The sequence below is a fragment of the Carcharodon carcharias genome, chromosome 36 (assembly GCF_017639515.1).
Source record: "Carcharodon carcharias isolate sCarCar2 chromosome 36, sCarCar2.pri, whole genome shotgun sequence".
NCBI lineage: Eukaryota > Metazoa > Chordata > Chondrichthyes > Lamniformes > Lamnidae > Carcharodon > Carcharodon carcharias.
In genome coordinates this window covers 4313521-4327027 of record NC_054502.1, presented here as the reverse complement: position 1 = coordinate 4327027, position 13507 = coordinate 4313521, and the positions used below count along the sequence as shown (strand labels likewise).

The 13507-nt window shown below is 44.8% G+C and overlaps 1 protein-coding gene across 1 annotated transcript in view; it reads right to left on the bottom strand.

Moving 5' to 3' along the window:
• LOC121272866 overlaps window positions 1-13507 on the bottom strand; it is a 124068-nt gene that overhangs the window by 102347 nt on the left and 8214 nt on the right. Inside the window, exons 3-13 of the mRNA XM_041179701.1 lie at window positions 12230-12470; window positions 10069-10162; window positions 9611-9677; window positions 9016-9132; window positions 8097-8263; window positions 7749-7843; window positions 7491-7620; window positions 5015-5097; window positions 4395-4474; window positions 3917-4007; window positions 2038-2215 (exon numbers count right to left, since the gene is read on the bottom strand). Of these exons, the coding sequence (XP_041035635.1) occupies window positions 2038-2215; window positions 3917-4007; window positions 4395-4474; window positions 5015-5097; window positions 7491-7620; window positions 7749-7843; window positions 8097-8263; window positions 9016-9132; window positions 9611-9677; window positions 10069-10162; window positions 12230-12470 (1343 nt within the window). The remainder of the gene's footprint in view (window positions 1-2037; window positions 2216-3916; window positions 4008-4394; window positions 4475-5014; window positions 5098-7490; window positions 7621-7748; window positions 7844-8096; window positions 8264-9015; window positions 9133-9610; window positions 9678-10068; window positions 10163-12229; window positions 12471-13507) is intronic.

Here is a 13507-nt window from a genome sequence, read left to right as displayed (position 1 = left end):
AATTTTGACAGGAAAAATAGAAAAGCAGAATATTAATTAAACGGAGACTGCAGAACGTTGTGGTGCAGAGGGGTCTGGGTGTCCTGGTATATGAAGCCGAAAAAGTCAGCATACAAGTGATTAGGAAGGCAAATGGAATGTCCGCCTTTATTGCAAGGGGGTTGGAGTTTAAACATGGGGAAGTCTTGCTACAGCTGTACTGGGCACTGGTAAGACCACACCTTGGTGTGGTTTATTTTGGTCTCCTTGCTTAAGGAAGGATATACTTGCATTGGTAGCAGTTCAAAGATTCAGTAGACTGATTCCTGAGATGAAGGGGTTTGTCTTACGAAAAAAGGTTGAGCAGGTTGGACCTATACTCATTGGAGTTTAGAAGAGAGAGAGGTGATCTTATTGAAACATAAGGGTAGATGCTGAGAGGATTCTCCCTTCGTAGAGGAATCGAGAATTAGGGGACACAGTTTAAGATTTTGAGACAAGAGATGAGGAGGAATTTCTTCTCTGAGGGTGGTTAGTCTGTGGATTTCTCTTCCACAGCGAGCAGTGCAGGCTGGCTTGCTGAACATATCCAAGGCTGAGTTAAGACAGATTTTTGATCGACAAGGGAGTCAAGGATTATAGGGGATAGGCAGGAAAGCAGAGTTAATGCCACAATCAGGTTAGCCATGATCTTACTGAATGAATCATGGAGCAGGCTCGCTAGGCCAAATGGCCTTCTCCTATTTATGATCCTGTTGGCAGCATGAGGTCCATTTAACAAGCATCACATATTAACATGCATCTTTCCAAATTCCCTCAAGCTATTTCATTTTTTTTATCTTCACCTGCAGCCGCCAGTTCTGTGAGGTAGGTTTTCACGTGTCTGCCCATGTGGTTCATTCTCCTCCCCCACTCCTCCCTCGACAGATGATTTATATGGCAGGCACGTCAAAGACAGACTGAGGGACAGTGCCTCAGGGTCTGCTGATTCACCAACTCGATTCCCAGATCTGGATTGTATATGCACATCGGCTTCACTTAGACAATACAAAGCTTTTATTATAAAAACACTGATGGTAAAGCAGATATCAGATAAACCTATTTTAAACCATCACAAAAAGTGCCCAACCCTTCCCTGTAACATCCTCCCAGTCCAATAATCTACATAAACACAGCTGCTGAATTCTTGTAAACATGTGGGGGTGGGTGGGGCGAGGGGTGGGTGGTGCGGGTGGGGGAGAAAATAAGATTTACAATCCAGAGTTTACTGTCATGGCAAATTTCCAAGTAAACGAGCACAAGACTCCCATTGAGATCATATTTACAGCAGACGGTGGGTGGATGGTAAACACAGTGGAAATGCTGAAGGCTGACAATGACAGTTCAGCACGATGAAAAGTCCTGGCATTGCAGTGTACATCACATGGTACAAAAGTCCCTTCTACTGTTCAATGATTTCTGTGCTGGGGGGTGCGGGGGGAAAGAGAGCGAAAGAATGTTCCATTTGATGCTCAATGCCCTGCTCGAGCCAAACCAGCAGGGAAGTCAGTGTAAACAGCCACCTCAAAGTCAGGAGTGCCTTGGTTTCTAAAGCTACCATGTAGATGGCGTGGTAGGAAGAATGAAGCAGATTACTACACGCAGCCCACCCCATCCCACCACCAGGTTGATTGCAAAGGCATCCAGTCATGTCAGTTGTCTTTAAGCTGCTGTTTCTCCGTGTAACTCTCCACCAGCAGAACACAAGGCATCCAGCTCTGGTCAATGTCGAGATCCACAGACACAAACAGTGAACACAAAGGAAGCCAGCAAGGGAGCTCAGCTGCTCTCTGCTTTTCAACAGATTGACCATAGTCAGCAGCTGCCTCGGAGCTTCATTACTGATCACTGGAATTTTCTAAACTCTGGTTTCCATGGGTCAAGGATCCATTGAGAAGATGGCTGCCCAGGAAGACTGGGGGCAGCGGCTGGAAGGAATAAGTTAGGCCAAACAAAATAAAGGTTCTTCTCTCTTCCCCCTCCCCCCAGTAGTCCCCAGCCCAGCTTTATGTCATCTACTGATATCTCGATTGGAGTCCCAGCCTTTTGTGTTTTTCTGTTCAGTTTTGAGACAGTCAAAGTAAGGATGCCGCAGACAGTCTGCCAGAGTTATCCTTTTGGATGGTTCGTACTCCAACATACGCTCGATCAAATCAAAAAGTTGGCAGTGTTCCTCGCTCTCTGCGATAATGTATCGCTAAACAAGAACAGAATGACACAGCTGTTAATTTGCAACACAGTTTGTGAGAAAAACCACCTTATTTTTCCTATCGCTCTCTGGACTGTCCCATTCCCTCGACATGTTCAATCCTCACTGGCGTCTGCCAAGAACAGAAGCTGTAAAGAGGCAAATGGCTGAAATATAATAACTCCAATAAAGATTTCCCCCCCTCGACCTGCATGTACTGATCACGCTCAACTTCACAGCTGCTTTGAGGAGCTACCCTTCCTCATCAGTGTACCATTTGGTTAAAAACAAATATTAAACAGGATACTCTACCACAACCCAAAGACCCCAAACCCCAGCCCAGACCATTAAACCAGAGACGCCAGAGTCTAACCCGGACCATTAACTGAATGGTTAAAATCCCCAGCTTCCCCAATAATCAGAGAAAAAATACTGTGGGCCTAGAAGCTACTGTAGACAGACTGACTAAACTTGACTTGTTTCCCCTAGACTTTCCAAGACTATGGGATGATCTAATCAAGGTCTTGCAAAAGATAAAAGGGTAGCAAGGATACAGAAGTTATTTCTTCTGATGGGCACTCCAGAACAAGGGGATGCCATTTTATTGCAAGGCCACACACAAGTCGAGGAGAAAAATTATTTTGAGCAGTTAACAAATGTGCAGGTTTGAAGATACATTTGGCACTGAAAGGGTGAATCTGCTTACTTTCAATCTGGTGATGTGCACAGTGGCAAAACACTTTGGCTGTGTTTTTTTTCCACATTGTGGTTCACTTTGGGCACTTTATCTGCCCAAAGGGTGGGGTTTTCTGGAATTCTCTCCTCCACCCCCCCACCCAAAAAAAATCTCTGTAGACGGACTCCAGATCAACCGCACATAAGTCAGCAGATTTTGATTAGACAGGAGTGACAGGGATCAATGGTGGTAAAATGGAATCTGGGTACATGGTCTAAATGAATTGTGATGGTGGGAAAGGCTTGAAGGCAGTACGACAATTCTCATGAGTATAATTTCCTTCAACATAGTAAAATGTTCCAAATTGCATTTGAAATAGGATCACCAGAAAAAATGACACTGACCCAAAGGAGGAACTATGAGCACCGGTGAGCAAACACTTGGTCAAAGAGCTGGGAGTGAGATCGAAAGGTTTAGGGAGAAAATTCCAGAGCTCAGGGCCCTGGCAGCTGACAACAAGACCACCAATGGTGGAGGAGACACAAAGGGTCAGAATCTGAAGGCAGCACAGATCCTGGGGGGGTTGTAGGAGGTTAGAGATAGGGAGGAACGCGGGATCATGGAGGGGCTTGAACATAAGGTTGAGAATTTTAAGACTGAAACATTCAGACTAAGAGCCAACGTGGGTCAGCAAGCACAGTGGGGATGATAGGTGAACAGTAAGTTGGGATAAAGGCAGAAGAATTTTGAATGAACTGAAGGTTACGGAGAGTGGAAGATGGGAGGTCTGCCAAAAAGAGAATTGGGATAGTTGAGTATGGGGGGCCACAAAAGCACGGATGACGGTTTCAGTAGCAGAGGGGGCTGAGACAGGGGCAGAGATGGATGATCTTATAGAGGGGCAGACAGTATAACGAGGAATTGCTGATTGCAATTGCTGGGGCGGTGGGGCTGGAGTCATACAGGAAACACGCCTGGAGACTTAATCCTTCACAAAACCAGAGATTTCAGCCCAGCAAGCACAATAATCTTACTTTCAACGGTTTGCAGTTATCTCTGACATATCTTCCAGCCGAACTGCTTTCATCCCAATCCAAGCGGCCATGATAGAAATACTTCTGTTTTCTGTTAAAGGTAAAATGTCAACAAATATTTTAATTGGGCAAATTGAGGCAACTCAGTTTTTGTTTAAAGTACATGCCATGCTGCCCCTCTGTCACATGCCACAGGATCCCTCCCTCCAACCCCTCCTCACCACGATACAAACCGTAAAAGACCCACCCTCCCCCCTCCTCTGAATCACGGCACAAGACCCCACCCCTCTCACGATACCAACCACAGGAACCAATCTCCTCCCCTCCACCGCCCTCTGCAGGCACCACCCCCCAATGCTTCTGCCCCGAATGCAGACATGCTTGAAGAAAGCATGGATCATAACTGTCCCCAGCCTATTTAGGTCAATAATCACAGAACCCCATAAAGATGCTAGAATACCACACGACTAGCTCCCACCTGGTCTTTCTGATCATTCGCGCAGGGATTGGACCAAGGATTCTTTCCATCATGGCCAAATGCTCTCGATTGTCGTGAGTCTGCAAAGAGTAGATAAAAATCTTACATCTCTCCCCAGTAATGCGATTTTTGAGAAACTTTAACACAGTAGGTTTTCCTGCAAGCAGGCAATAGTTCACGTTGGTCTAGACAACTGAAAGCTAGTAGAATGGAGATGAGAAAAAACAGCCTATCCTAAACCTTATCCTCAGGTGACATTCACAAACGTCATTTCAAAGCGACAGCAAGGATCCTGGATAATGTCCTCCAGCCCACCCCTTCTCCTTAGCCAAGACCAGCAATGGCCCCCTAGGGCAGAGATCAGCTCACTCAAACTTTCAGGCATATGTCTCAGCATTGCATCAGGCTGGGCAATAATATTTCAGGAGTGGCTCATGAACTGCCATTCTCTTGTTCTGGTCATGTTTATGGCAATACAAACCAACAGGATTACACTTCCCACCTGCCCCATCCACCCCCCACCCCCAACCTCTGGTTTTCAGGGCAGCATCAAGAATAATTTTCACAGATTAGATCACCATGCACTCAAGTGGACTGGGTCAAGTTCAGCACAAACCTACCTGGAAAAGTGTAAAGCCGAGGTAATATTCAAAAATGATACAGCCTATGCTCCACACGTCACATGGCTGGGACCACCCAAGCTCTGGAAAAGGAGCAGCATTTGTTAGATACAGACTGAGTGAAGCTGGTCAGAAATATATCCTCACATTTAAAAAGTTAAGCTGGCTCCCTTTGCTCCAGCCCACCCCCTAGCCCAAAACAGGGATTAATGAATGATCCCCGGGTAAAGGAGCCTCTGGACAACAGTCATCATACCATGATAGAATTTCACATTCAGTTTGAGTGTGAGAAAATTAAATAAAGGCATTTAAAGAGGGATAAAGACAGAGTTGGCTAAAGTGAACTGGGAAAATATGTTAAAATGTAAAACAGTAGAGACATTTAAAGAGATACTTCGTAACTCTCAGCCAAGCTATATTCTATCAAGAAAGAAAGGCCCTTTGAGAAGGATGCACTTTCCGTGGCTAACTAAGAAAGCTAAGGAGAGTATTAAATTGAAAGAAAAAGCCTACAATACTGTGAAAATTCATGTAAGTCAGAAGACTGGACAGATTTTATCAACCAGCCAAGAATGACAAAAATAGGAGGGAGAAATTAGAAAATGAGAGAAAGCTAACTATAAATATAAAAACAGATAGTCACACAAGTAGTTAAAAAAAGAGTAACTATTGTAACTTTGCTGCCTTAGAGGGCGAGACTGGGCAATTAATAATGGGAAACAAGGAAGTGGCGGAAGCATTGAACAGGTATTTGGTGTCTATCTTCACGGTAGAAGACACAAAAACTGACCAAGAATACTTGAAAATTAGGAGGGAAAAGGGAGCGAGGAACTTAAACAATCATAATCACTAGGGAGAAGATACCAGTAAAGTTGTTGGAGCTAACAGCTGACAAGTCCACTAGACCCAATGGCTTGCATCTTAGGGTCTTAAAAGAAGTGGCTGTAGAGATAGTGGGTGCATTGCATGTAATCTTCCAAAATTCCCTAGATTCTGGGAAGGTCCCAGTGGATTGGAAAATCACAACTGTAACACCTTTATTCATGAAAGGAGGGAGGGAGAGAGCAAGAAGCAACAGGCCAGTTAGCCCAACATCTGTCACAGGGGAAATGCTAGAACCCATTATTAAGGATGTGACAGTAGGACATTCAGAAAATCATAATACAATCAGGCAGAGTCAACATGGTTTTTTGAAAGGATAATAATGTTCGACTAATTTATTGGAGTTCTTAGAGGAAGTAACAAGCAAGGTTGATAAAGGGGTACTTGTAGATGTGGTATACTTGGATTTCCAAAAGGCATTTGATAAGGTGCCATATCAAAGGTTAATTCACAAAATAAGAGCTCATGGTGTAGGGAGTAACATATTAGCACGGATAGAGGATCGGTTAGCTAACAAGAAACAGAGAGTAGGCATAAATGGGCCATTCTCGGGTTGGCAAACTGTAACTAGTGGAGTGCCACAGGGATCAGTGCCGGGGCCTCAACTATTTATAATCCATATCAATGACTTGGATGAAGGGGCTGACTGTATGGTAGCTAAATTTGATGATGAATGGGTAAAAATTTGGCAGATGGAGTATAATGTGGGAAAGTGTGAACTTGTCCACTTTGGCAGGAAGAACGAAAAGCAGAACCCGATGGTACAGAGGGATCTGGATGTACTGGTCACTAATTACTAATCACCAAATGTTAGCATGCAGGTACAGCAGATGATTAGGAAGGCAAATGGAATATTAGCCTTTATTACAAGGGCAATCGAATATAAAAGTAGGGAAGTGTTGCTCCAGCTGTACAGGGCTTTAGTGAGACCACATCTGGGGTACCATATGCTTAAGAAATAATATAATTTCTTTAGTAGCCGCTCAGAAAAGATTCACTTGACTGATCCCTGGAATGAAGGGGTACCTTATGAGGGTCCTATGAAAGGTGAGCAGGTTAGGCCTGTAAACACTGGAGTTTAGAAGAAGGAGGTGATCTTATTGAAATATAAAAGATCCTGAGGGGGCTTGACAGGGTGAGTGCTGAGAGAATGTTTAACCCTGTGGGGGGAAGAGTTTAGAACTAGATGACATAGGTCCCTTTTAAGACCGAGATGAGAATTTTTTCTCTCAGGAGGGTCTTTAGTCTGTGGAATTGTTTTCCATGGAGAATACCGGAGGTTGGGTCATTGAATGTATTCAAGGCTGAGTTGGATAGATTTTTGATTGACAAGGGTGTCAAGGTTTATGGGGCAGACAAGAAAGTTGGGTTGAGGCCACAACCAGATCAATCATAATCTTATCGGACGGTGGAGTAGACTCGAAGAGCTGGATGGCCTACTCCTGCTCCTAATTCCTGTGTTTTTCCTCTGAACCACTTCCTCCCCCCAATCACTGGGTATCAGAATCAAGTGATTTGCTCCAAGGCCTTTAAGTTCTTGTACCAAGTTTATTTTTATCTACAACAGAGTGGGACTAAAATATGCAATACTCACCTAATATGACTTCTGGTGCTCTATAGTGTCTTGTGGAGACTATAGTGCTGTGATGCTCATGGTCAAAGGTGGCACTGCCAAAGTCTACAACTCTGGTCGCTGTGTTTTTAACCACTCGCTCTTCACGCTTCTAAAAGCGGGAAAATGGAGAAAATCAACAGCTTTTAAATCTCATCATTTAGCCAGCTGCATGGGAGATAATGCATGAGAGATACACAAGAACAAGTGATGGTTTGAAGGCCCAGTGTTTACACATACCTTTTCTACATTACACACAACTTCATAGTCGGAATTTACAAAAAGAATGTTCTCTGGCTTTAAATCGGTGTGAGTGAGCTTGTTGTCATGTAAAACTGTTAAAAAGGGATAAAAAGACAAGATTAGGCAACAACACAGGCCACTATCCACCAATTAGACAACAGAATGGCCGGCAACAACATTCCACTGTGCTGGCTACACAAAACTGTTTGGGGAAAGCTTTAAGAAACGAGCTTCTCCTGCAGGAAATAGGCTATAATATCTGCTTTAAACAGTTAACAAAAATGTCACCACTAATGGGTTATTTACACACGAGGTACACCACCAGTTAATCAAAACGATACTCACAGTTAACTGCATGGCAAGTCTGAAAGGCCATGTGTCTCACTTGGTGAATAGGATATGGCGTATAATTGTTATCCTTCAAGAAATCAAAGGTGCTCTGGCCAAGTAATTCAAAAGATATACATATATGGCCATGGTAATCAAACCAATCAAACATCTGTACACATTGACTGAAAGGGAGAGAGAGAAAGAATAGACTTTAGATACACAATGCACTGCAATTACACAAGTGCCCATTTAATACCCACACTGGGTTCTGCAATCTTCTTGAGGGTAAGGATATCTCAACAATCTGCCTCATTCTGCCCTGTGGCTATTGGAAATCTCCATAACCTCCCTCAAGGCTCTGCTTGGTCCCTTGCTTCAATGAGCAACAATTGTACTGGGAGGCAGTGGCACAGTGGATTGGTAATCCAGAGACCATTACCCTATGCTCTGGGGACCTGGGTTCGAATCCCACCACGGCAGATGGTGAAATTTGAATCCAATAAAAATCTGGAATTAAAAGTCTAGCGATGACCATGAAACCATTGCCAATTGTCATAAAAACTCACCTGGCTCACTAATGTCCTTTCGGGAAGGGAATCTGCCTGCTCTGGCCTACGTGACTCCTCTAGACCCACAACAGTGTGGTTGATTCATAAATGCCTTCTGAGCAAGGGCAATTAGGGATGGGCAATAAATGCTGGCCTAGCCAGGGACGCCCATATGAATCGATGAAAAAACAAAATCCATCTTCTTCCCTCACTAACTATCTTCTTTATTAAACTAGGACTGAAATGAGCTAGACTCCATGCATGATGAGATACTGAGATTCTCATCACAGTTACACTGCAGCCATGTCACTGTTAAAAGGATGTGGGATTTGGAAAGACAGTAAGCTTACAATTGTCATTTTTACAAAGGTAGTAAAGTTACTTACAATTTGTTTTCTGGATCCTTCTCATTGATTTTCTCCAGTACATTAATTTCTAGCCGGGCAGCTTCTCTGTACTTTTCCACATTCTTAATTATTTTAAGAGCCACCCGAGAACCACTCCTGTGGAGGAAATGAAGCCATCACCTCTCCAGTTACATTTCAACATCAGATATCAGTTCAACAAATAGATCTTTCTACACCTGTTGATTGGGAGTGGAGGTGAGAAAGCTCATTTGCAGCACAAACACATGGACCAGATGGGCTGAATGGCTTGCTATTGCACTGTAAACTATATGTAATAATTGGCATTCTCTTTAACGTGCATTTTGCTTTCCTCCCAGAACACACACACATTCAAGCTGGGGAGAGGTCCGCTGCACAGCGGTCAGTGGAAAGGGGAAGGGGTGAGGACCTTGAGACCATTCACAGCATCCCCCACTTGTCATGCTGGATGAGACCAGCAAACCTGACACAGGTCAGCAACTGAATGCCTGACCTTCTGGCTTGCACGAGGTGAGGTTTTACACAACTAACTCAACCAAGCAACATATCAAGGAACAGGCGGAAGAAAAGAAAGAGTCACGTGTAGTCAACGTACCTTCGGTGGTCAATGCACTGTACGACTTTCCCAAAGGTTCCTTCACCTAAAGTGTTAACAATTTCATCTATCGAGGGAAGAAGAAAGGAGATGAAATGAGCCTCTTGAATGGGACTGAATGAAGACAACGTTTAAAAAGAACACAGTCAATCAGTTTGAAGGTAAATTACAAAGCCTCATCTCATTATACAGGTTTTTTTTCACTTGTCAGTACAAGTAAGGCACATGTCTGAAGCAGAAAGCATATAACACCATCTGCTGAGAAAACAAGATTTCGGTACAATATTATTTTCCTGCATTTAGGATAAATTATAACAAGTATAAACAAATAAAAACAAAAGCAGGAGGAGGAGGAAGGGAATTAGAAAATAAAAAAACAGCAATGAGAGGTCTGCAACTTTTTTTTTTTTCGGGATCTTAACTATAGAGCTAAATGAAGTTACGATTTAAGCTTGTACATCGTTCTTGTAGCCAGTCGCCGTTGCGATAGATCAGGTGGCCCTCGTTGTCATCTTCCACACTCTTGGCCCTTCTGCTGCTCTGATGACTCCGCTGTGTACGCAGAATCCCCGATGCCAGGGCGGTGACAGCAACACACACAGGCGCCCATCAAACCATCATCCAAGCCAATTGGAGAGAGACATTTTCAAACCAGCAGCCACATTGGATGGTTTGGGGTTTTCGCATTGTAGAGAAGAAGGGGGGCAGCGATGGAGTGGTCGATTGCCAGATTGTCAAGATTCCAGGCAAATCATTCGCCCACATAGGATATATAACGATAGGGATATTGCAAGGGAACATGTCAAGATACACAGTACTAACTCAGAAAATGAAAAAATAAACATTTCAAAACCCCACCTACACCTTCCCACCCCATCCAATACAGTTTAGCAAGATTTAATTTACAAAGTAAATTTCTAACCACTGCTCCCAATAAATCAGTTTTAATGCAATTAATTTAATAGATTCAATTAAAATTTTCCCAGTCGAGTTGCAGTGATACTATTTTTTTTAAAATGGGAGTGTAAACATTACAGAATAAACTCTCCTGCCACCCTTCTCATCAGATGGAGTTCTACAGCAAGGACAAGCACCATCATTTACAGTCACTACCAGCCCCCAGCACACCGGGTTAGAGCACAGCAACTAGAAACACACGAAGCAAGCAGCCACAGCCACCCCCTGGGCTGCACAGTGCGTGCTGGCCAGTGTCAAATGCCTACAAGTGACTGATGTTCCGAGTGCGTGACAGAGCAGACTGCATTTTAGCAAAATGGGTTGGCCAGCTTGGTGTCAATTTAGTCGCTGTTGCAGTTAGTCAAATTTATAAAAATAAAGCGTAATATCACTGCAACCCCTTTCCTATAAAAAAAACTCTCACTCTGCATTATTGTCACTTGTACTGTTCAATGCATTACTTTCCATTCTTATAATCCAGATGTTAAGACTAAACTCAACTCCTATCTTAACACAAGCAGCCAGCCACACACACACACACACACACAGACACACACACATACACAGGAACACTCAACACATTGTTAAATTCTCTCCTTTTCATGATCAATTCTACCGCACGTGGTCAGCTTTGTAAAAAAAAAACCTAGTTCTTCTCAGCACATGGACTAAGTGTGTGAAACAACAGAAGGTTAGGGCAGGCAGTGGAGGGAAATAACAGCATTTCAACAGAAAGGAGGGGAAGGGGGAGGAGAGAAAAATATACAAAAAAAAAAGACTTCATTCTGTTCAGAAATAGTGGGAGAGAGTGAATGCCTGGCTCCAAACCAAGTGGTCACTAGGTTCCATTCCATCCCTCAGCCCACTCTCCCACCCCCAGCCCAGCCCCACGGTGGAGTTTGACCTGGTCAACAGCTCCATGACATATGGGACAAGAGGAGAAGGAAGATGCGAGAAAGACTAGGGAAGAGGCTCCAGTTATTCATACTTCAAGCACATGTTAAGAGTGGACGCTGACTGTGGTGGTGGAGAGGTCCACTCACCACGAAACAAATCAGGAGACGGGGCGGGGTAGGGAGAAGAGCCCCTCAGCACAGCACTCTCCTAGAAATTTCAATTTCCTTCCCACACTGCACACAGGCCAAGAAAGTGAGCAGTCAGCCAGCTACCAGGTCTTACCTATTCCGCTGCCTGGTCACAACGAATAACAGTGGCTATGAGGTAACTTACACAGCACCCCCCACCCCTGCCCAGCCCCCCAGACTGCAGTGCTCAAAGAAGTGAAGCTGCAGAATCAGACCGAGAGTGATCCTAGTGCCTTCCTCGGCAGCTGCTGGGTGGCGGGTCATGGAAAGCGGAATCACAGCAGCCTCCCAGCCACCAAAAAGCAATCTACTGTAAATACATGTGCTCACTGTACAAGGCAGATCAAAGAAAGAGCAATGAAAGAGTTGCCTGGATAGCCACATTCTAGGTTACAGCTTTCCAAGAGACAACAAACAGAAGGATGACACCAAACTTGTGGGGATGTGTGAGTGTTCCACCTTAAAACAGTCCACACAACCATAAAAAAAGCAGAATAAAAATGGCTTTACTTACCAAATCCTGTGGGCTGTAAAGGAAAAGCTATTGACATACTAATAGAGAGGTGGGTGTACTCACCGAGGAGGAACGGCTATATGACCTGCTTCTGTGGCGCCGCCGTTTGTGCTTACGTCTGCTGCTCTTCCGACTCCTGTAGCTCCTGTCCCGGTCCTGTGAACGCCGGTAGTCGTATGAGTTGCGAGAGCAGTAGTCCGACTCGTGGTAGCCATCTCCCTGGTCTCGGCTGTAGTTGCCCCTGTAAGCGTCACAGTACCTCCTCTCATTGTACAGTCGCCTGTCGCACGAACAGTTCTCTATACTAAAGGGGTGGAAGAAGTGGAGAGACACGCATTAACGGACTAACAATGTGACAGCAAGAAACACAACCAGAATAGCACAGAAGGGCTTCTCAAATTCTGATGCACTGGCTGCACCACAGCCCTGCCGGTAACATGCTGTCCAACAGAATCAGACCGAGTCATGAAGAAATGAAGAAACCTGCTGGGTGAAGCTGTAGCTCATGGTTAGGTGAGTTGTTACATTTCACCAGTCCCAGCTGCAAGTGTACGAGTGGTCACATCACTAACGCCTTCAGTTTGAGCTCCTCAAAAACTTAATCCCAACTGGCTGCAGAGGGGCTGGGTTAAAGTCCTTCGGTAACTGGGTTATAGTCTCTCATTAACCCAGGTGTGCTCGAGCTGCAGGGGAACTGGGTTACAGTCTCTCAGTAACCCAGAGGTGCTCGAGGCTGCAGGGGTACTGGGTTACAGTCTCTCAGTAACCCAGGGGTACTCGAGGCTGCAGGGGGGGACTGGGTTAGTCTCTCAGTAACCCAGGGGTACTCGAGGCTGCAGGGGGGGACTGGGTTAGTCTCTCAGTAACCCAGGGGTACTCGAGGCTGCAGGGGGGGACTGGGTTAGTCTCTCAGTAACCCAGGGGTACTTGAGGCTGCAGGGGGGGACTGGGTTACAGTCTCTCAGTAACCCAGGGGTACTTGAGGCTGCAGGGGTACTGAAATACAGTGTCTCAGTCCATATAACCCAGGGATACTCGAGGCTACAGGGATACTGGGTTACAGTCTTTCCCTCTGTATGATCCAAGGGTAACCAAGGCTGCAGGGGGGGGCCGGATTACAATCTCTCTATCTGCATAACCAAGGTGTGCTTGTTCTGCTCTATGCTTCTGCAGCAAGGTTCCTTGAACCTAAAGCAAAAGAGGAAAGAGTTAAAGTTTTTGTGACTTTGCTACAGATCAAGGCTGAAGATGATTTGAGCTTCAAAAGGTGAATCCTTTTACACTCGACTGTTGGCCCCTCAGGTCCACAATGTTTCATGTTCCAGAGCAGCAGCAAGCAAT